A 22,058-nucleotide genomic window follows, 5' to 3' on the forward strand; every position below is an offset into this window, starting at 1 on the left:
CATTATCTCCCTTTATCTTAAATGGAATGTATATGATCAACCCCCATCCGCCCAAAAAGAGTACAACAGAAGACTCAAAGCAATTCATTTTACTCTCAGACACAATCTTCTAGCTCACTAGACTCACCTCTGTGCAATTGGAAGAGTAGTGAAGAGGTTTGACAAACTTCAACTGGTATATCATTTTGCAGATCACCATCACACAGGACCAAACTGTGCAAATGTTGGCTGCATATGGGCGTAGCTTAGGGTATGGTAGAGCTAACACCCAGATGATATAGAAAAGGAAATTCATAAAGGAAACCTGAAATAACATTTTAAAGTTTAAAAGATTTGCATTCATTTTACTTTCTCCCTACAGGTACAAGAACTGTAACATTGTTAATAAGATATAGCAGAACCAAATAAAGAGCTAAAGAAAAACATGACTATTTAAAAAATAAACTAATTTAAGTTGAATGGTAAGATGTTGACATTTGGTCAGAAAACAGCTTTCCAAAAACTTGAATGCAAATGTCTGGAAGCTTATATGAAACACAAAGTAATTGTTTTCAATTTTCTCTCACTGGGGTTTGTTCATGAACACTCACCTCTTGAAGGGTGATCCAGATGATGACAGTGGAGACTATTTTAATGATGTGCAGCTCTAGGAGTCTCCATAGTAATACCTGAGTCCTGTTAACTAGTTCCAGAAACTTCAAAATCATAGCAGCCAGCTTGTCAATCACTGATAGCCAATAGCTTTCTTTAGCTGAAGAGAACAGAAATCTATTTGTAATTGGGATGAAGAAGCATTTAGCTTTAGCCAAAAATGAGAAGAGAAATTAAACAAGAACTCCAATCCCCTTCTGGGTATTTCCAAGCCCCTTTTCATATCAAAAGTGGCTCTTGGATCTGCAGGCCTATGAGATCCTACTTTAAGTCTTTTCCACTACCCTCACAACACATTTCACAGTTACTGAAGTTATCCTTGAATAGAGGCAGCTAGCTACAAGGAGTTCTCCTATACCTCAGGGATTGGATTCGGGGCGGGGGATAATCACATTATAGTAACCATTTATTCAATGGGATTTAATGGGTTAGGGGATCGATGGTTTGAAGACACCTGAAAATTTTCCATATAATAAGTTATACTATTGTCAGGTCTGCTACTTTCAGAATGCTTTGCATCAGTGCCGCTCACTGTTGTACTGCACTGTACAATGCCAACTTATGAAATCACAAAGACAAAGAAAACACAGAGTTCTGATTGGAACAGTACAGTAAGGTTGAGGTAGAGGCAGGGAAGTGCGGCATTATTACAACTAATCACACGCATTATATCCAAATTGTGTAATAAAAGCACGTGCTCTAGCAGAGTTAGGTGTATTACTGTTAAGTTTGTCATTCTTCATAAAGTCCTCACCAAGAGAAATCAACTCTTCGTGAGTCTTGAACAGTGACCCAGTGTAAGCTTTGAATCATAGACAGCAGAGATCCAGATCAAATGTGCAATAAGATCAATTCTCACCCGTATGTTCTTTCTGATCTTGTTGCTCACTTTTCTCCTCTTTGGGGTTTTCATCCATCACAATATCACTTAGATTTTCTGGAGTGTTTTGAATCCTACTAGATATTAAACTATGGAAGACAGCACAATAGACTTAGAATGTAGGAAAATGAAAATTTTTATACCAAATCACTACTACTACTAATTCTGGTATTTGTTAAGCGCTTACTATGTGCCAGGCACTGTACTAAGTGCTGGGGGTGGATATAAGCAAATCGGTTTGGACAGTCTCTGTCCTATATGGGGCACACAGTTGCAATCCTCATTTTACAGATGAGGTAATTAAGGCACAGACAAGTGAAGTGACTTCCCCAAGGTCACACAACATACAAGTGGCAGAGCTGGGATTAGAACCCATGACCTTCTGACTCCCACACCTGCAAATGCTGCTTCTAACTAAATAAGTTACTCTTCACTGATAGAATGGTGATACTCTTACTGGAATTAAAGTCGGTGTGACTTGCTCCGACTTACATTATTATTAAGCACTACGCATATATATTTTACGCACCAGGCTGTCTCCAAAAATAGGAAAGAAAAATACACTCTCAATTATTTTGATCTCACCTATCCTGAAGCTTCTGAATAGCTGCTTTAAACCTAAAATAGAGAAAAAAAATAATCAGCCAGTAGTATTCATCGAACACTTACTGTGTTAAAAATGCTGTATCAAGCTAAAGTGCTTGGGAGAGCACAACAGAGTATGTAGACATGGTCCATGTAAGGGAGAAAAGGGGGTAATAGACAATAAAATAAGTTACAGATAGGGGAGAGATGACAAAGGTAAGTATATAACTGCTGTGGTGGTTGAGAGGGTGAGTAGCTAAGTGCTTAGAGGGTAACCACTGAAGTGCACAGGTGGTGCAGTAAAAGGGTAATAGGATTGGGAGATGAGAGATTAGTCAGGGAATACTTTCTAGAAGGGGATATGAAGGGCTTTGAAGTGGGGAGAATAGTGATCTATCTCCTGGATGTGAAGGGGGAGAGAGTGTGAGTCAGGAGGTAGGGTGTGAGCAAGTGGTCGGAAACAGGAGGGACAAGAGCGAGGTATGGAGAGAAGGGAAAAAAAACAAATGAGGAAAAACTAACTGAAGCTCATGAAGCACTCAAATAGAGACGGGAAGAGAAATGAATTGAGATTATGTCCTCTACTCTGAAACCCTCTTTTGCTTCCTCCCTTAAATCCCCTTCAAGAAATTTGCCAGAAGCCTCAATGAAAAATTGAAATTAAACCAGGGCCTGATAGAGTAGCCAAACAAAAACTTTTGAAAGAGATAATTAGAGAAAAAATGAATTTACCTTTCTACCAGAAGATTCACATCACTTTCAGTCTTCTTGCTGTGGAAAAAATAAAGGCATTTTGAGGCATGCATCTGCCTTCATAATAGTTCACTATGGGTGGAAAAGGAGAGGGGGGAAGAAGGGGGGAAGGAAGGGGGGAAGGAGAAGAAGGAGGAGGAGGAGGAGGAGGAGGAGGAAGAGGAGGAGGAAGGAAGAAGGGAGAAGGGAGAAGAAGAAGGGAGAAGAAGGGAGAAGAAGGGAGAAGAAGGGAGAAGAAGGGAGAAGAAGGGAGAAGAACAACAACAACAACTGTGGTATTTGTTAAGCACTTACTAAGTGCCAAGCACTATGCTAAGCACTGGGGTGGATACAGGCCCTGTCCCATATGGGGCTCACAGTCTCAATTCCAATTTTACAGATTAGGTAATTAAGGCCTAGAGAAGTGAAATTACTTGCCCAAGGTCACACTAAAAAGGTTCTAAATTACCCATGTCCTCTTTCAGTGTTTTTCAGGAGGCACTTGATATCACCCAGTATATAACTGCTTGAAATCTCAGGTGGTACCTGAGTTTACAATGCACTAGAGGAAGCACATTATGTATTCTTTACTTTTATATCAATGATAGTTCTTTACTAGAACACAGTAATTATTCTCAAACTAAAGATGGCACAGAAATGTTCCCACTGTTCTAAGTTAATCTTTATTTTGGATGGAAACAAGAAAAACATGACAATCTAAAACAGAAAGAAAACACTAAATTTTTTTAAAGTAAAATCAAATTGTCTGAGCACAACAATATGAATGGTCTTGCTATAAGTAGCTTAACAAAACATTTCCTCAAGATAGAAAGAAAACTACATTTCTCACACTCCAAATTTTTGTATTAAGAAATTTAGTATGTTGATAGGTACCCTTTTTTAAAAAACCCTCAGGTACGTTACTGACTTGTTTGGAAACGAAAGGCTTTCGCATCAGTCTTCACAGCTGAATCCCCTTAATTTGGGAGAAGTAAGACTACTGAAATCCTTGAGAGCCTAGTTCCTCCAGTCCTGAATCTGCTAAGTGCTTATTCTGAAGCCAAACTCTATTTGTTGAAATAAAACTAGAAAAATACTAATTTGGGAAAGTAAGCTTGTGGTACAGAAATGAATATCCATCTAATGAAGGCATAAAAAAGTTGGTAGACTGGATATGTTCCTGAATTTGCTGCAATTTTTACAACAGATTAACACACACAAGCCTCATACTTTAACTACTTCAAGACAAAGGACAAAGACAATTCAGGGGTTACTTTAGAATACAGTGTTTGAAAAAGCAAAAGTGGAAAAAAGAACAACACACCCACAAAGCCCCACAACCCTAGCCTATTCCTGACTATCTCCCAAACGTTTTTCTCATGGTGGCTATACCTGGTAGATAAGCCTTGCTGCTTCACTGGAACATTATTCAGGTCAGTGATTTTCAGAAAACTCTCATTAAAATAATGAAGTTGAAGGATGCACACCAGGAGAAAAGCTGAAGGAAGCAAAATCTTAGGAAACAATTCCACTGTTTTAAACTGCTCCAGTCCCACATCTCTTAATCTGCCAAGGAAAAGGGTACTGTTTAGGCTTGGGTTCACAGTCAGTTCTCCTTACCACAGAATAAAATTAACAGCCATTTTGAAGCCCCTGTTGCCCACCTTCATCAGTATACTTAATTTCCCCATACTTTGAAGGTTTTAGTTCATTTCTATGGATTTGTGTAGGATAAAGGAGTCAAACTAGAAGCCATCATGATTCACATGTGTTTCAAACATCTTTGTAACACTCTATTCCTAAGTGGCTTTCTCTCCCTTCAAAATATGGGAATTTCAACTCACTTGTTTTACAGATGGCTGCTGAAACACACAAAGACTTGGTGTTCAGATGCGTTCCTATAGAGTGCTTTCCTGAGTTTAGGAAGCTGAGTTTATATGTGAAGGCAGAGTGATCCACAACTGGGAAATCCTTGTAAGATCAGAGTTTACTACCCAAATGTTATCTGGGCACTAAACAGCAGTGATCTGCAGCCGCAGGTTGACTTTGCAGGAGATGCATTATTAGTTTTCATTGTGTGACCTTGGAACAATGTCATGCAAATAAATAAAACAGCAGGAAAGACAGCTGAGAAAGCCATTGGCTGCTGTCCTGTGTAAATCCCTAAGGAAGAAACACAGAAACCTCCAAATTCATAGCCTTCAATTGGAATGTCATTTGCAACATGATGTAAAGTCATTTTGTTCTGTTGATGGAAAGGCCCAATAGTGCCAAGAACCAAAATATGACTGGCATGGGTATTTATTCTGAATTTATGCCAAATGGATCCCACCAAATAAGTCATTGTTTGGTCTTCTATCAGCTTAGCATCTTAAACTGAATAGGGAAAAATCATGTTGAATTCTAATGCACACCCAAAACTCTCTTCTGCAATACATTAATACAAATATCCCCAGCATCTGTAAAACACAAGATAAATGCAGCAGAACACAAAAAAGCCATAAGAGCTCTTACTTCTCTCCTGAGAATCCCAGCGTATGAAGGAAAAACTCAGAAATGGTTTTAAATTGGTAGCCGTAAATGGCAATAAGGACCACCATTGAATAAGACACAACTGTAATCCAAAAATACTTCAGGATCCTTCTCCAGAAGTCATAATGGATCTGCAATCAAACACATTCCCTGATTAAGTGAACTTCAGTTTGTTAAATTGAAAACAAGTTACAGTATTTGCAAAATATGGTATTAGGACCGTCGAAAGTTCTGCAAAGTTAAGAAAGCATTATGTGCATTTCTATGTTGGATTGGTTTCAAAACCTGACCTAAAATTGATTTTTTTTCCCCTTCTGTCTATTGCCGGGGAATGCTGCTGTGAAACTGGTGCAAATTGTTTGAACACTGGGAGCCAAAAAAAGTCCCCAGAATAATGATGCTGTTGGTGGAGCCAACATCTACAGGAGACTTTCTTAGGTAAAGATCTTGGTCACTGGGTAGAACAGAAGCATGACCTCAAGGAGCAGGCATTCTGATTCCCAAAAAACTGCCCTGGATTATATGACAGCATATAATTTTGGTATAGTGTCAGCCAGTTCAGAATCACAGGCCCCAATAGGGCAAGGGAAACAGAGAGCAGGAAGGGGACCAGAAGTTTTCTCCACTCTAAAGTGGAAGAGAGCAGCTTCTGGATGCAGGGCTAATGGGACAAGCACGGGCAATGGGGTTAGGGAAGGGAGAAAGAGTGAAAAAAGCATTGACAGATCCAAAGAAGGAGATGGAAAAGACTTTGAGGAAGAGAGAGAGGGCTGCAGATACAGAAGCACAGGCAAAGGAGACAGATGTGCTGAGGTGGGGTGAGAAAAACACACTCACACAAATTCACATGTGTGTACACCCCCACCCCCCCCCACACACCCACACCCACACCCCGCACACCCCCCACACCCCCCCCAGTTTGTCATGCTGGGAAGGGGCTCTGCATGCAGCCAGACTATTTGTTACGCCAGCACCCGGATTCTGGACCAGGGTTCTAATCCCTGCTCTGCCACTTGTCTGCTGTGTGACCTTGGGCAAGTCACTTTACTTCTCTGAGCCTGTTACCTCATCTGCAAAATGGGGATTAAAGCTGTGAACCCAGGTGGGACAGGGACTGTGTCCAACCTGATTAGCTTGTATCTACCCCAGCGCTTAGAACAGTGCCAGGCACATAGTAAGTGTTAACAAATACCATTAAAAAAAAAAAGCACATCAGAGACTTTTCAACCTCTGGTCCACCCTTTCTCTCCACCCAAAATCAAAAACAACCAATCCTAGGGGGTTTGCTGTCCTGGAAGTGCTCCAGGTAGGTTGAAAAATACCTTCCCTCACAACTGGAAGGAGTGCAGATAGCAACCCTGGGTGTCAAATATCCCTGCTGCTGCTAAGGGGACCCCAAATTACCCCAAAGGAGGGCCCAAAAGGGAACAGAGACAGAAAGGTGTGGAGCCAGAAGCGAAGAGATGAGGTAAGGTGGAGATGTAGAAAATGTGGAGAGAGGGAAAGAAAGGGTAATACACAGCTTACCTGGTACAAGGCCACCCAACTGAGAAAAAGCATGATGTAGAAAATCTTATAAATAACCACCTTTCCAACAAAGCTGACTATAAAAAACATGCCACAACATAAATAGATCCAATATTTAACTAACATTCCTTTAATGAAAGAGCCAAAGATATCAAACAAGGCACTGGTTTGCTTCTCCTGTCCTGTGAGAAGAAAAAAGGAAATTAATCAGATCTGACAAATATAATCTCATGGTTCTCTGTGCTTTCCACATGTACTTAAAAAATAAGTCTTTAGAGATCATGTTTCTAACACACTGAATTTTAGCAGCCTTGTTCCTATTGTGTAACCTCTGAGATGATGATAGATTTTCTCAGAACTAGAGTGATTCTAGGCAGGATTTAGTAGGAATTCTACTTTCATCCAACAACTTTTCCCCCATATCCTTTTAGAGGCCTGGACAGGGAATGTATGAGAGAAGAGTTTAGTGACTAGAGATAGGGCCATGCCTGAAGAGACTCGATCATAGATTCATAAAGATAAAAACACCTTCATTTGGCCTACTTTCTAACCTCTAGGCAGATGAATGACTAAACCATCCAGTTCAGACTTTAGTCTACTCTTTTTTTAAAGTTGTAAAAAGATGACTCTACAACCTCCCTCAGTGGCTTATTTCAGCCTTTTAATCACATTAATTATTACGTATTATATAAATTAGGTAATTTGTACATATATTATACAAATTACAAATTAGGTATTCTGTATGGTGTATTTTAAATATATACTTTGCACCAAGCACAGTGCTACGTGCTGGGACAGATGCAAGATAATCATATCAGACACAGTCCCTCGCACATATGGGGTTCATAAATTCAGGGACTGGGGGCAGGCTTTCTGTATTCCCATTATATAGATGAGGAAACTGAGGTCAAGAGAGGTTAGGTGACTGGCCCCAGGCCACAAGGCAGGTCAATGGCAATGTTGGGATTGACTCTCAAGGCCAAGCTCTTTCCACTAGGAAATTCTTCTTTAAGCCTAATTACATCCTCAGTGTTGCCATTTAAACCAGTTTCCTGCAAGTTTGGTCTTCTGTCACTCCTTTTAAAAACCTCTTTATATACTTGAATTTCAAGTTGCCCCTTAACCTTTAATGTTCTGCTCAGGACCTATTTCCCACCCTTTTATTGCACGGAAGTGAATTTGCCACTTCCTTAATCTAGATAACCTCAGTCCTGAAGCAAAGGCTCTATTACGTTTCTCACCAGATTCAGCCACAGTAACTTCTTTCAGAACTTCCTCCTTCTGTGACTGCCTCTCTGTCACATACTCTCTCAGCAGTAGCCAAAATGAGAATGCATAAAAGATCTGAAATGAAAATAAATGAAAGCTTAAGTTGTCTCATATAATTCCATCACTTGCTCATTTCATTCATTCATTTCATTCATTCCATGAAATACAGATGTCTTTCTTTAAATTGGTTATATATTCATATTTGTAGTCATATAACAGTGAAAATCATTTTTATGGTATTTGTTAAGTTCTTACTATGTGCCAGGCACTGTACTAAGCACTGCGGTGGATACAAGGCAATTAAAATGGACACAGCTCCTATCCCACATGGGACGCTCAGTCAATCCCCATTTTACAGATGGGGTAATTGAGGCACAAAGAAGTAAATAATAATAATAATAATAATAATAACAATGGTATTTGTTAAGTGCTTACTGTGTGCCAAGCACTGTTCTAAGCACTAGATAATAATTGTGGTATGTTAAGCACTATGTGCCAGGCACATGGGGCTCACAGTCTTAATCCCCATTTTACAGATGAGGTAAATGAGGCCCAGAGAAGTGAAGTGATTTGCCCAAGGTCACACAGCAGACAAGGAGCAGAGCCGGATTAGAAACCATGACCTTCTGATTCCCAGGCCTATGCTCTATCTACTATGCCATGCTGCTTCTCTAAGTGACTTGCCCAAAGTCACAACAGCAGGTGAATGGCAGAGCCAGAATTAGAACCTAGGTCCTCTGAACCCCAGGCCCGTGCTCCTCTATTCAGTTATGACAGATCCCAAATGTCTATATCTTCTTGGTGTGACTGGAATTCTCCATTAACTATTGCTAAGTTGATGACTCTTTTTCCCCTCTTTCTAGCTCACCCTGACCAGTGGTGTTCTCTACCTCACCTTTCTCCCTCACTCCAACCACACATTCCATAATCTGTACTTTGAAAATGAAGGAAAAATACCCAGTGTGTCCTTACCTTAATGATGATATGGATGCATGGAGACGGGTAGGGCTTTAAGTCAAAATCGGTAAGGACAGAGGTGGAAACCCCTGGAAATAGTTCTTCCTGGGAAACATTTAGACCCACAAGGAAATTGAGAATGACCAGTACATTTGCATACACAGCAAGGAAAGGAGAGCTGAGTAGGGCATAGTGGTGTCGGTCCCTCACCATCCAGATAACACACGACCATATCAAAAGGATGAATGTCAGCCAGCTAATGTAGGTGATGCTCCACACCTATGAGGAATACCAAAAAAGTACATAAGAAAAAAACAATGGACATTTTCATAGTTGGCCTAAATTAGAGGACTATTAGATTGCTCTACCTTGCCTATCTTGCCGCCAACCCTTAGACCATGTCTTCCCCCTGGACTGGAGCTCCCGCTCCCTCTGTATAAAACAGACCACCATTCTTCCTACCTTCAAAGCCTTATTAAAATCATACCTCCTCCAACCTTCCCCGATTAAGCCCTGAAGTGTGCAGTTTGCCCCTCACATAAATGCCGTGTTAAAATTTAATGCCCATTAGTATATCGCTTCCTGTGATCGGAGGTGAGCCAGACCTATTGGCTCTGAGTGAAGACTTAAATGTTGACACACCCTCAGGGTTCCAGGCTAGATGTCCTCTAAGAGCAGAAGACAACGGGACTGTAATTGGTAGATTGGGGCCATTTATGCAGAAGCAGCTCTATGTGACGGTAAACAAGCATAATATAAGGACTGGGGGGAAATGCCTGTCGCTGCTCCCTGCCGTTATCCGAAAGGACAACTGAGACAGCTCGGGGAAGAGAGGACCATCCTCCAGGAATGCACACGTTGGTCTTAGCCCATACTTGGCTGCTCACTGTCCTCCGAAGGGAAGGCGGGGACATCCTGGGCTCAAGGGACCTCTTGGCCGGGGGACGCCCGTGTTGGTCCAGTCCATTAAGGACTTGAACACCGAATGGGACTGATTATCCAATGGTAGAAAATTCTCAATGCCCCTGGGTTGAGGGATTAAACAGTGTCAGAGATCTCAGGGCCCCTGGGTTGAGGACTTAACAGAAGCTGGATCCATTGCACTTGATGTTTTTCTGTATGTTAAGTGTTTTCTTACCATGATACTGAATAACATGATTTATTCCATTTGTAAAGCTGAGTCACGAACCCCCTTGTCCCTAATTGACTCTACTGGGATGTAACAAGCCCTCTTCCCCATTCAATCGTCTTTCTGCATCACCGGTACAATCATTTATTGAGTGCTTACTGTGTGCAGGGCATTGTACTAAGCACTTGGAAGAGGACAAAACAACAACATAATGGACACATTCCCTACCCACAATAAGCTTACAGTCTAGAGGGGGAGACAGACATTAATATAAATAAATGAACTTAGATCCCCATCAATAATAATAATAATAACCACTGATTAAGTGACTGAAAATATTGGAAGGAAGGGTGTTTTGTTGTGAAAGGTGGTGCGCCCTACTGTCCCTAGCCTCTTAAAGGCCCTACCATGATCTCACCAAATGTGATCAAATTTCTGAAAAATAGTCCCACCCCTTAACCACCATCCCCAACACACACACAAACTGAACCCCTGTTACCGTTAATGGAATCTTGACAAATGCAATGACTGGAGAATATGCACTCAATCAGCTCTCTCCCTCCTATCTAACCTTACTGATCTACTACAACTCAATCCACCTCCTTTAATACCAACCTATTCATTGTATTTCCATCTCATCTATCCTGCTTCCAACCTCTTGTCAACATCCTCCTTCAGGCCTGTAACGCCCTTCCGCTTCATATCTGACAGTCCACCTCTCTTCCCACCACCAAAACCAACCGAAAAAATCACATCTCCAAGGGGCCTTCTCAGATTAAGCCCTCATTTCCCCACTCCCCACCATGTAGACTATGCACTTGGCTGTGCATTCATTCATTCATTCACATTTAAGCGCTTACTGTGTGCAGAGAACTGTACTAAGCGCTTGGAAAGTACACATCAGCAACATATAGAGATGGTTCCTACCCAACAACGGGCTCAAAGTCTACAAGGGGGAGACAGACAAGTAAACAGGTGTCAATACCATCAGAATAAATGGAATTACAGCTATATGCACATCATTAATAAAATAGATATGTACAAATATACCCAAGTGCTGTGGGGAGGCACTTTGCTTCTCACCCCAGCTCCACAGCACTTACATATATACCTTATACGATACTCTTTTCCATTGCTGTAATTTCATTTCTGCCTCTCATTTTAGACTGCAAGCTTCTTGAGGGTGGGGATCATGCATACCAACTCTATCGTATTGTACTTTCCCAAACACTTAGTACCGTGTCCTGCAGAGAGAGTGAGCACTCACTAGATACCACTGATTAAGGTATCAAGGAAACAGCAGAAACCTTGTTTATAACCTAGGATGGGCTCTATCCTCCCACTGATGAATAAACTTTATGGTCAGCAAACTCCCAGTGATACTATGGGAAGCAAATTTCCCCATGGATGGAAATAGAGAAAGAAAGGCAAAAACTAGTAACTCTCTGAAGCCTGGCTCTTACCATCATGATGATCAGGACACTGGCATAATTCTGACTTAAAATGAGCTTTGTCAGGACTGCAACAATACTCAGCTCACTCCCATCAGCCTCTGTGGTGTCAGAAACGATGCCATCTCCTGCAAGCAATGTTATTTCAGCAATTCATGAATATTACAGAAAGTATTGAAAATTATTAAAAATTGTGGAGGTTAGAAATTACTATTAGATGTCTTTTTCCTTTGAGGATTTACTGTTTCATTGCTCTTGGTCCCAAATGCTTTTTGGAATATTTGATGCTTCAATGGGTATTTTTTTATTTAAGCTTTGGACAGCTTCAGGTAATAAGCCACTGAGACCCTTACCTGATAAAATTGGGCTGTCATCTGCAGGAATAATGATAGGAGAATCAATGCCACAGCTTGGAAGCTTGTAGCTGTCACACTGCAGAAGAGGCAGTTCCTGCCAGCTTCCACCTGAAAAACAAGTCAACTGAAAAAAGGAAGGAGATTTAGTTGAGCATTTTGGATGGGCAAAATAGACCCCTAGAGATAGAAAAAAGAAACTGCCTAAAGCCTAGCTATTATTTTATGTCTTGTTACATCCTTTCATAAGTAATTTGGTGTATGGCTCTTGGAACTTCCTCAAGGTTAGTAAAATTCATAAAAGTTAATTTTCAGAGATGCCCATTTCCAGGGCCTCTAAGGCAGGAAAGAGGAGGTTTTTAAACTGCTTCTTTCAATGGACAGGTGCATCCCTGGTTCTGATGGACCACAGTACAGAAAATCTGGAGATACACCACGCTCTAATTGGTGACATAGCCCAGGATCAGTAATCCCCACCTAACATAGAGAAGACAGTTCCATCGTTACCTCTCCTTGCCCTCATTCTCCCTCTGCAGGGCCACTTTCAAATCAGAAATTTTCAGGCCGCGTTCTCTGCTTGGGGGGAAGGAGGAACAGATTGGGTGGGAATGGAGGGGAAGGAGATTTCTTTTCTCCTGATCCGATTCTGTGTTGCTTTCAGCCAGAACAAAAAGATAACCCATTTTGCTGTCCCCCCCATTCATTCAATTGCAAGCTCACTTGACTTGGTGGAGAATTGCTACCTCAATACAGCTGAATCAATCAATCAATCAATCAATCGTATTTATTGAGCGCTTACTATGTGCAGAGCACTGTACTAAGCGCTTGGGAAGTACAAATTGGCATCACATAGAGACAGTCCCTACCCAACAGTGGGCTCACAGTCTAAAAGGGGGAGACAGAGAACAGAACCAAACATACCAACAAAATAAAATAAGTAGGATAGAAATGTACAAGTAAAATAAATAAATAAATAAATAGAGTAATAAATATGTACAACCATATATACATATATACAGGTGCTGTGGGGAAGGGAAGGAGGTAAGACGGGGGATGGAGAGGGGGACGAGGGGGAGAGGAAAGAAGGGGCTCAGTCTGGGAAGGCCTCCTGGAGGAGGTGAGCTCTCAGTAGGGCCTTGAAGGGAGGAAGAGAGCTAGCTTGGCGGATGGGCAGAGGGAGGGCATTCCAGGCCCAGGGGATGACGTGGGCCGGGGGTCGATGGCGGGACAGGCGAGAGCGAGGTACAGTGAGGAGATTAGTGGTGGAGGAGCGGAGGGTGCGGGCTGGGCAGTAGAAGGAGAGAAGGGAGGTGAGGTAGGAGGGGGCGAGGTGATGGACAGCCTTGAAGCCCAGGGTGAGGAGTTTCTGCCTGATGCGCAGATTGATCGGTAGCCATTGGAGGTTTTTGAGGAGGGGAGTAATATGTCCAGAGCGTTTCTGGACAAAGATAATCCGGGCAGCAGCATGAAGTATGGATTGAAGTGGAGAGAGACACGAGGATGGGAGATCAGAGAGAAGGCTAGTGCAGTAGTCCAGACGGGATAGGATGAGAGTTTGAATGAGCAGGGTAGCAGTTTGGATGGAGAGGAAAGGGCGGATCTTGGCAATGCTGAAATGTTCTTGGGCTACAGTGATACCTTGTTTGTATGGCAACAAAACTTCACAGGCAATTAACAGGTGATGGATGCTTGTGTGGTACAACATAGAGCCCAATGGCAAGAGAGAGTGTGGCCTAGTCAAACCAAACCAGCTCATCCTCATTTAGGGAAAGGATCCCATGATACCCCCTAATACTTTCCTGTCCCTATTGGGCTGGAAGTGGTAGTGATGCTTCTGTCATCCTCTGCCACTGTGCCGAGATGACATAAGGGAGGAGGTCTCCTCGTGCTCTGGCCACAGCCAAACACTTTGGGGAAAGGATACTCATCTTCAGACAAGAAGAAAGCTTCTCACCCCACTCCCTCTGACATTAACTCTCCCAGAATTCCTGCCATTCACCCATTTTGGCTCAGCATTTTGTCCTGGATTTGTTTTTAACAACAGCTATTGAGGTCCACTCAAACATACCTTACCACCTCCCTTTACTTGCTAAACAGAGATAATGGCATATGCAGTGGTTCTCACCTTATCCGTCTCACTGTTCCCTGACCACAGTCTGCAATCCAGCTCCATTTCACTGGGTCCAGTTGGTGTCTCTGGAGTAATCTCTTCCATCAAATCCTATTATAGAAGAAAATATGTTTAAAAAACCCCAAAACTCCAAGCACTACAATACTTAGACCGTAATTTCACTGTGGGCAGGGAATTTCTCTACCAACTGTTATATCGTATTCTCCCACATGCTTAGTTCAGTGCTCTGCACACTTTCATTCATTCATTGAGTGCTTACTGTGTGCAAAGCACTATACTAAGCACTTGGGAGAATACAATACAACAGACACATTTCCTGCCCACAACAAGCTCATGGTCTAGAGGGGGAGACAGATACTAATATACATAAATAAATAATTTATATATACATGTGCTGTGGGTATGGGAGGGAGGATGACAGAAGGGAGCAAGTCAGGACAATGCAGAAGGGAGTAGGAGAAGAGGAGAGGAGGGCTTAATCAGGGAAGGCTTCTTGGATACGTGTAAGCAGCTAATAAATATGATTGATTAGGCCTGCCAATGACTTACTGAGTAATTCTGTGAAAGTGTCTTAACCTCTCTTATCCTAGGTTTTCTAGCTTGCAAAGTAAAATAATATGCTACTTAACACCAAATCACATTTACAAAACTCTTTACAGATTCTAAGATAAATTGCATATGGCAAACACAACATAGAGAAGCAGTGTGGCTCAGTGGAAAGGGCATGGGCTTTGGAGTCAGAGGTCATGGGTTCAAATCCCGGGTCTGCCAGTTGTTAGCTGTGTGACTTTGGGCAAGTCACTTCCCTTCTCTGGGCCTCAGTTACCTCATCTGTAAAATGGGGATGAAGACTGTGAGCCCCCTGTGGGACAACCTGATCATCTTGTATGCTCCCCAGCGCATAGAACAGCGCTTTGCACATAGTAAGTGCTTAATACACATCATTATAAACATAGTTTTCCATTTTGTAAATTTCATAGAGAGGAAATGGGCCTATCCTGAACAGAAGGATTTGTTTGGGTATTGGAATGAATTTCCAAAGAGGGCTTTAGAGTATTCTTTGATGGGTATTTTTTAAAGTAGGACAAAAAACCAATCGGTCTAGACAAGACTGGCTAGAATCAGATGGATAGATTAGATGTCTTTGTGAAACCCATTTCTGAAATATGGTTTTATAATCTATCTGCAAATTACCTTAGGACTCCTGGCCCACTGGTGTAGTAGTGTGACTATGGTGTAGTAGGAAAAAAGCAGAATGAAAGGATTTACAAACACTGGCCATTTTAATCCAGAATGGAATTCGAGTTTCCAGGACTCAGTCATGTTGGTCTTAATCAAAGCAGTCATTCCCAGAAGTCTGAAAGAAATAGAGAAAGTGCTTGTGAAACACTGCATCATTGCCACAAACACTGCAGATTAATCTTATTAGACCCACATGTTGATTGTGATTCTTTTTGACTTTTGCATAGGAGAAACATTGAGTTGTTTCTTAACATTAGATTTCTAACTCTCACTTGGGTCTATTGGGTGATAGCAAACGGAATAATTGTAAAAGGTACAGGAATGCAAAGTAAGTTCTGGGCCTTTTTCAGATCAGGTGTAATGATGTCAGATCATAAGAGTAAGATCTTTTTAAATAGATCTGTGGCAGCACATCTGCAATTTCACATTTCAGCCTTTAGAATATAGACCTGACCTGAAACTAACAAGGCTTTTGCCAACTCTCTGTCATCCTGTGACATGCTTCTTGATCTCTGGACCTGCTTACATTTTGATAGCAGTTCTACCCTTCTCCTTTAACTGCTTTGCCTTTACCTTGCATAAATGTCATCCGGAGGGACCAGGACTTGAAAGTACGGCAGCTGGTACATATAGAGGATACCAAAGTGGCCAGCTGTAAAAATGGCCATCATGACACACAGGTTACTGAAGGCATTGATGCTAAGATCTCGTCGACAGGACCACCAGGAACACAAGCCCAGGAAGGCCAAAAAATACACAGCTGAAGTCACAGAAGGGGACACTACACCTGAGGGGGGAAGACACAACAGGTAAAAGCTGTTGAGAGTGCAAATTAAAGCCCAGATCATGATGCAGGCTGGCCTAAACTACAGAGAACAGAGTGAATATCAAAGTGCCTCTTTTTGCTTGGGAAATTCAGCACTTGAAGAGACACTTCTACCTTCAGTTGCTTTAAGGAGTTCCTCTCCTCCCCTCCCCATGGCCCCAATTCCCCTCCCCTCCCCACAGCACTAGTATATATTTGTACATATTTATTACTTTTTCTATTTTACTTGAACATATTTACTACTCTATTTTACTAATGATGTGCATATTGCTATGATTCTATTTATTCTGATTGTTTTGACACCTGTCTACTTGTTTTGTTGTCTGTCTCCCCCTTCTAGACTGTGAGCCCGTTGTTGCGTAGGGACTGTCTCTATATGTTGCCAACTTGTACTTCCCAAGCACTTAGTACAGTGCTCTGCACACAGTAAGCACTCAATAAATACGACTGAATGAATGAATTTATGAATCTGATCCTGCAATATCTTACACAAGGTGGCCACAATAGTAAGGTAGTAGGCAAAATATTTATTAAGCACTTAAGGGGTGCAAGATACTATGTACTGAGAGTCTTTAGCACTTTAGTTAATGGTATTTTTTAGTTTCTCAGTGCAAAACACTGCACTTTTTTCTTGGGAGAGTACAACAAAAATACACCACATGTCCCACAAAGCAGTTTACAAATCTAACAGAAGACAGAATTTTTTTTTTTTTTTACTAAAAGTGGGAACAGAAAGGAGAACAAGGTTATACCAGGTAATGGTATAAATAGGTCACAATGAAATAGCTGAATTACATATAATACTAGGGATGGGAATAAAATATATCAAAGGCCATTGGGTTGATAACTTGAGGTGTAATGAATTAATCAGGGAAGAATTTGAGGGAGAGCTTTGAAGATAGGAAGAGCTGTGATCTGGCTCACCTGAGCCCCCCCTCAGTTCCAGGTTGAGGAACAGCATGCAAAAGAAAAAACAGACTTTGGAAAACTTGTAAACTCAGTTTAGAACGAGTTCCATCTATAATCCATCATATCTGTGCCTTCCTTTTCTTACTCTGGCTTCATCAATAACACTTGCTGGAAATATGACTCGCTCCTGAGTTTAAGCTTGAAGATACAGTTTAAGTCAGGCAGGAGCTGCATTCACTTCCAATTCTTTAACCACTGGGAAGGTTAGGCCTGTTGGGCTACTGGTGTTAAGCTTCCTTTAACTGTATTGCAGCTTTTAAATCTATTACTATTGGCTAAGTTGTTACTTTAATTTTTAGAAGCACTCGTGTTATTTCTTTTCCTGTGTCCATAGCCGGTCTCTCCTCACTTCCACTTCTTTTTTAGATTGACATCCCCCTTTAAGTCAGGTACTCTATCTGAATATCTTCATACTTCTCACCAGTGCTTATTACAGTGCTTTGCACACAATGTGTTCAACAAATGTTATATTAACAATAACATTAATTGCATCTTTGTGGCTTATCTCTCATGGATTTAGGATAATTCTTATTCTTATCATTCCTGGGAGTTTCAGCTCTACTATTTGGCTAACTCTGCATTCCCAGAAATGTGTCTATGGAAGGAAATTTTGGAATTACTGCCCATATATACATGTGTCCTCTATTCTTGACTTGTACCATAAATGCAGCAATTTCTTGCTCTTCTATTTGTTCAGGTTGTTGGCTATTTGACAATCAACCTATCCTAATTACTCCATCTTCCATGTCTCCTTCATTTTTTTCTTTACCTGAGAAGCCCAAGAGAAGTGTAACCATAATCTTCCCAGCAGTAGTCATGAGCTTATCTAATACAGTTTTCAATCTTCCAAGGAGGTTAACCATTGTGTAAAGAAATTGTATTTTCTTGCCATCTTCTTCAGAAATGCTTTCCTCCGATGATGTACTGATATCATCATCTTCCAAACCATCCTGTTGAAACAGGCATCAATGAAAGGCTCTCAATTTTTAAAAGTCACAAAAGGTCCCCTTTCCACTTTGGGAGTTATGCAGTAAACACGTCATTTAAGTTAAAGGTAGCTTTTAGACATGGAGGCCTATTGGCAATAAATATTCTTTGCTTCACTAATATTAACCAATTGTTCTTCCCAAACTCCCATTTTCCTCCTCCCAAGTCCATGATCAACATTAGTCTTTTCATTTCTCAGAGGACGACCTGAAGAGAGAATAAGAAAATCAGGCTAACACTTGAGAATTCATAATGTGAGTCATGCTGAATTCCTAAAGAAGCCCAGGGATGTTTCCCTTTATACAGCCCGACTGTCACTGCAGCTCTCTCCAATGCCTTTTGCCAAGTTTCCACGTCCACCCTCCACCCCACTACCACCGTGCTTCATAGTCCTTTTAACTCTACTTTTGGAACCGACTTCATTCCATACAATATACCAGTGCTGTGCTATGAGGAAAGAGAGCAAAAAGTTGTCCCCACCTCCTCTTCCATTGCAGTTTCTTCCTCATCCTGCGCTTGGATGTTGGATGGTAACTTGTGAACAGGGGACGTGGTCTGATTTGAGCTCAGCTTGGTAACAATGACACTCAAAACACACATCCCTAAATCAGGAAGCAACAGGCGGGCAATATTTCCAGCATCCACTTGACTGAATCTGCAAAACGGCAAACAGACTTTGAGGATCTTGGCCCTATTTAAAGGGTGGCTTCTTCTGAAAAAACCCACTTCCTAGCACATTTAAATTGAATATATCCTAATCCCAATAATACAGTGGCTTTTCTAGGTCTATGCCTCTTTAATCTATCCTTCTCCCTCCCTTGGCTCCCTGCCTTTTGGCCAATCCACTGCTCATTCTCACCTACACCATCACAGACATAAAAGGGAAAATAAGAGCAGAAACTCAAATCAGTTCATTTGGTTAGTTCCATATAGGGCTGGAGAGGGGTTAAAGCTAAAATGAGGTTTTGGATATCTTGAGGATTATAATTATCCTTGGATAACAGAGCAGATGTTCCATCCATGTCATTAACTTGGATTATTGAGAACTCTCCCTCCAGGAATACCTGGGAACTCACATTTCTTAAAATGAAAATTTGACTTTATCAACTGTGGAGTATATTGTGGCATAATACAGGTGAAATTAATACCAGGCTGCATTCCCACCAGCAAAATGCTCAGCACTGTGCTCTCACCATTCTGACTATGGACTGAGTTTTCCGAGTTTTCCCCAGAAAAACTGTATTTCCCTGTTGAAGCTTACAATATAGCAAGGAAGACATACGTTAATATTACAGGTAGGGGAAGCTACAGAATATAAGGGTATGTAAAAGTGCTGTGGAGGTAGGAGGAGTACTTAAGTGATTAGAGAGTACAGACTCAAGGGCATAGGAAAAAAAATTCATCTTTTTCCTTCTCATAATGACCAAGTGTGTATTATCTAGCCCCTTCTTCTCAAACCCACTCTAAAAGGATCTAAGTATGAGAAAAGCTTTTTAAAGTCTCAGGAAAACCATCTTAAGAATTCAAATTCTAAAGATTTGTCTTTATCTTAGTCCATTTCTTTAGGCTTGCAATGATCAGTATCATAGTCAGTCGATCGTATTTATTGAGCGCTTACTGTGTACAGATCACTGTACTAAGCACTTGGGAGAGTACAATAAAACAGATATCCTAACACACCTGTAAATTCAGGAGATGGTCCTGGTGTTTGGAGTAGCTTGTGAAGAGCTCTGGCAGGGATTGGTGCCCAATTGGTAGCAAAGTCCTCTCCTCCCTCCCTGCCCTTTTTGTGGCTATGGGCAGCCCAGTGGCAGCAGATGTCCCACCCAACAACCAACCCTGTCACTCCTTAGGTGCCGTTGCAGATGTTTCTATGTATGTTTACCGTGTGTGTGTGTGTGTGTGTGTGTGTGTGTGTGTGTGTGTGTGTACATGTGTGCATTCATAGCATATGGCTGAACTTATCTGTTTTTGGATGTTTGCGGGTATACTGATTGAATGACAATGGGTCTGTGGCAAAGTGACGGAATGAGAATAGGTGCTGATGACTATGTCCTTCTCTGCAGATATGGGTGAGTACTGCTTCATGTTGTCTCTAATGGCTCAGAGTATCCATCTGTCTGGATGGCACTTTCTCCCTAACCCCGGATACAGCTAAGGCATTCGGCCAGGAACGTAAGCAGCATGGCTTAGTGGAAAGAGCACAGGCTTGGGAGTCAGAGATCGTGGGTTCTAATTCCTGCTCTGCCAGTTAGCAGCTGTGACACCTTGGGTGAGTTACTTAACCTCTCTGTGCCTCAGTTACTTCATCTGTAAAATGGCGATTAAGTCTTTGAGCCCCATGTGGGACAACTTAATTACCTTGTATCTACCCCAGCGCTTGGCACATAGTAAGTGCTTAACAAATACCATCATCATTATTATTATTATAAGCAAAGTCATCCAGACCAGACTAATGGTCTATCCAGTTCACTTTTCTCTCTGCAACAGTGGCATCAAAGGATACCGTATGGTGGTTGCCTTCCTGGTTACCTGCACTAAGGTTAGAGGGAAACCTTCTAGCATCCCAAAATTTACTTTCTAATAACTAATTATAGAACTTTGAATTTATCCAAACCCTTTTTGAACCAACTACCTGCACAACTTTAGATGAAAAAATTCACTATGCTCACTATATGGACAAAAAAAATCAGTTATTGAGAACAAACCAAAGGATTCATAAAATATTCCTGAAGCTAATACTCCTACTCAGACAGAGCCAGCCAGTGAGCTCATATCTTACCTTACAATCCCAAAGTGATGGAGTACATCCTCCCAAACACTGTCTAAAAGAAAAGAGTTAAGATAACATGGTTCTGGTATCCAAGAAACTAGTGTCAGAATGAAACAATACATCTTACTAGACTTCTGGTGTCTCTTCCTGCTTGCACTGGCCTCATGTACTTGGGGATACACCAGGTGGAGAGTGCACCCCAACAGTGAGCAAAGCAAATATTGAGGTGGAAAGGGAATCATAATCCATAATGAGGGGATTCCAGCAAACAAAACTAAGGACTACCTCTTCAGAGAATATCTCCTCTCCACCCCAACCCCACTACACATTTCTCCATTCCATGGGGCTATCTAGTCAGCTGGCAAAGATGCCCATTTCCTTCCTAACTCCCAGTGATTCTATCTCATTACAAAGGTACTGGGAGGGACAGAGAAATCACTGCTACATCCCTGGGGGCAGTGCTCCCCAGAGGTCTGTATTCTCTTGCTCCCTTCCCACTTTAACCCACTTCCCAATCTCCCTCCTTTGCCCTTACATTCCTGGTACTGTCCGGGTTAACACGGAACAAACCAGGAAGCCTCAATAGAAAACAACAAATGGTCTTAAAATAAGGTGTCACAGCATCAGAAGAAAAGCAAGAAAGATTTAGGAAAACCTAAAAAAATTGGTACAGAAGAGGATAATAAAATGATTTAATCTTTCTTTTACTCTTAAAATCTGATTTAGACCTAAGCTCTAATTTTGGCTGCAGATTATAAAGTAAAAATATTTTACCATCAGGTGGCACAAAGTGAAAAGCAATCTGAAATGACACTTGGGACAGGAAGAAGAGAAAGCTGGTACAACACATGGCTCTAAGGAGGTGCTTTCTGCATCCTGGAAAAGAAATCATGAGACAGAAAAGAACATCAGAGACACTACCTCAACAACAGCCCTTACTGGACTCACATACATTGGTATCTTTCTTGCACAAGTTATGACCCTTGAAGACCCCCTCAAAGCAATCACTCTAGATCGTGGAAAGTTCTTTCCTGAACACAGGGCCAAGTTCTGTCTACCTGGGG

The 22,058-nt window shown here is 41.5% G+C and overlaps 1 protein-coding gene across 1 annotated transcript in view; it reads right to left on the reverse strand.

Moving 5' to 3' along the window:
• The window catches only part of LOC119931648 (piezo-type mechanosensitive ion channel component 2-like), a 71,503-nt gene extending 49,659 nt beyond the window's left edge, over positions 1–21,844 (reverse strand). The window contains exons 1-19 of the mRNA XM_038750477.1: positions 21,769–21,844; positions 21,004–21,046; positions 18,702–18,876; positions 18,004–18,184; positions 16,013–16,226; positions 15,392–15,554; positions 14,192–14,287; positions 12,067–12,193; positions 11,726–11,841; positions 9,149–9,412; positions 8,149–8,251; positions 6,908–7,089; positions 5,363–5,511; positions 4,241–4,414; positions 2,849–2,887; positions 2,117–2,149; positions 1,511–1,620; positions 591–751; positions 128–304 (exon numbers count right to left, since the gene is read on the reverse strand). Of these exons, the coding sequence (XP_038606405.1) occupies positions 128–304; positions 591–751; positions 1,511–1,620; positions 2,117–2,149; positions 2,849–2,887; positions 4,241–4,414; positions 5,363–5,511; positions 6,908–7,089; positions 8,149–8,251; positions 9,149–9,412; positions 11,726–11,841; positions 12,067–12,193; positions 14,192–14,287; positions 15,392–15,554; positions 16,013–16,226; positions 18,004–18,184; positions 18,702–18,876; positions 21,004–21,046; positions 21,769–21,844 (2,583 nt within the window). The remainder of the gene's footprint in view (positions 1–127; positions 305–590; positions 752–1,510; positions 1,621–2,116; positions 2,150–2,848; positions 2,888–4,240; positions 4,415–5,362; positions 5,512–6,907; positions 7,090–8,148; positions 8,252–9,148; positions 9,413–11,725; positions 11,842–12,066; positions 12,194–14,191; positions 14,288–15,391; positions 15,555–16,012; positions 16,227–18,003; positions 18,185–18,701; positions 18,877–21,003; positions 21,047–21,768) is intronic.
• Positions 21,845–22,058: the final 214 nt, after the last annotated feature.

Source organism: Tachyglossus aculeatus, chromosome 8 (assembly GCF_015852505.1).
Source record: "Tachyglossus aculeatus isolate mTacAcu1 chromosome 8, mTacAcu1.pri, whole genome shotgun sequence".
NCBI classification, from domain to species: Eukaryota; Metazoa; Chordata; class Mammalia; order Monotremata; family Tachyglossidae; genus Tachyglossus; species Tachyglossus aculeatus.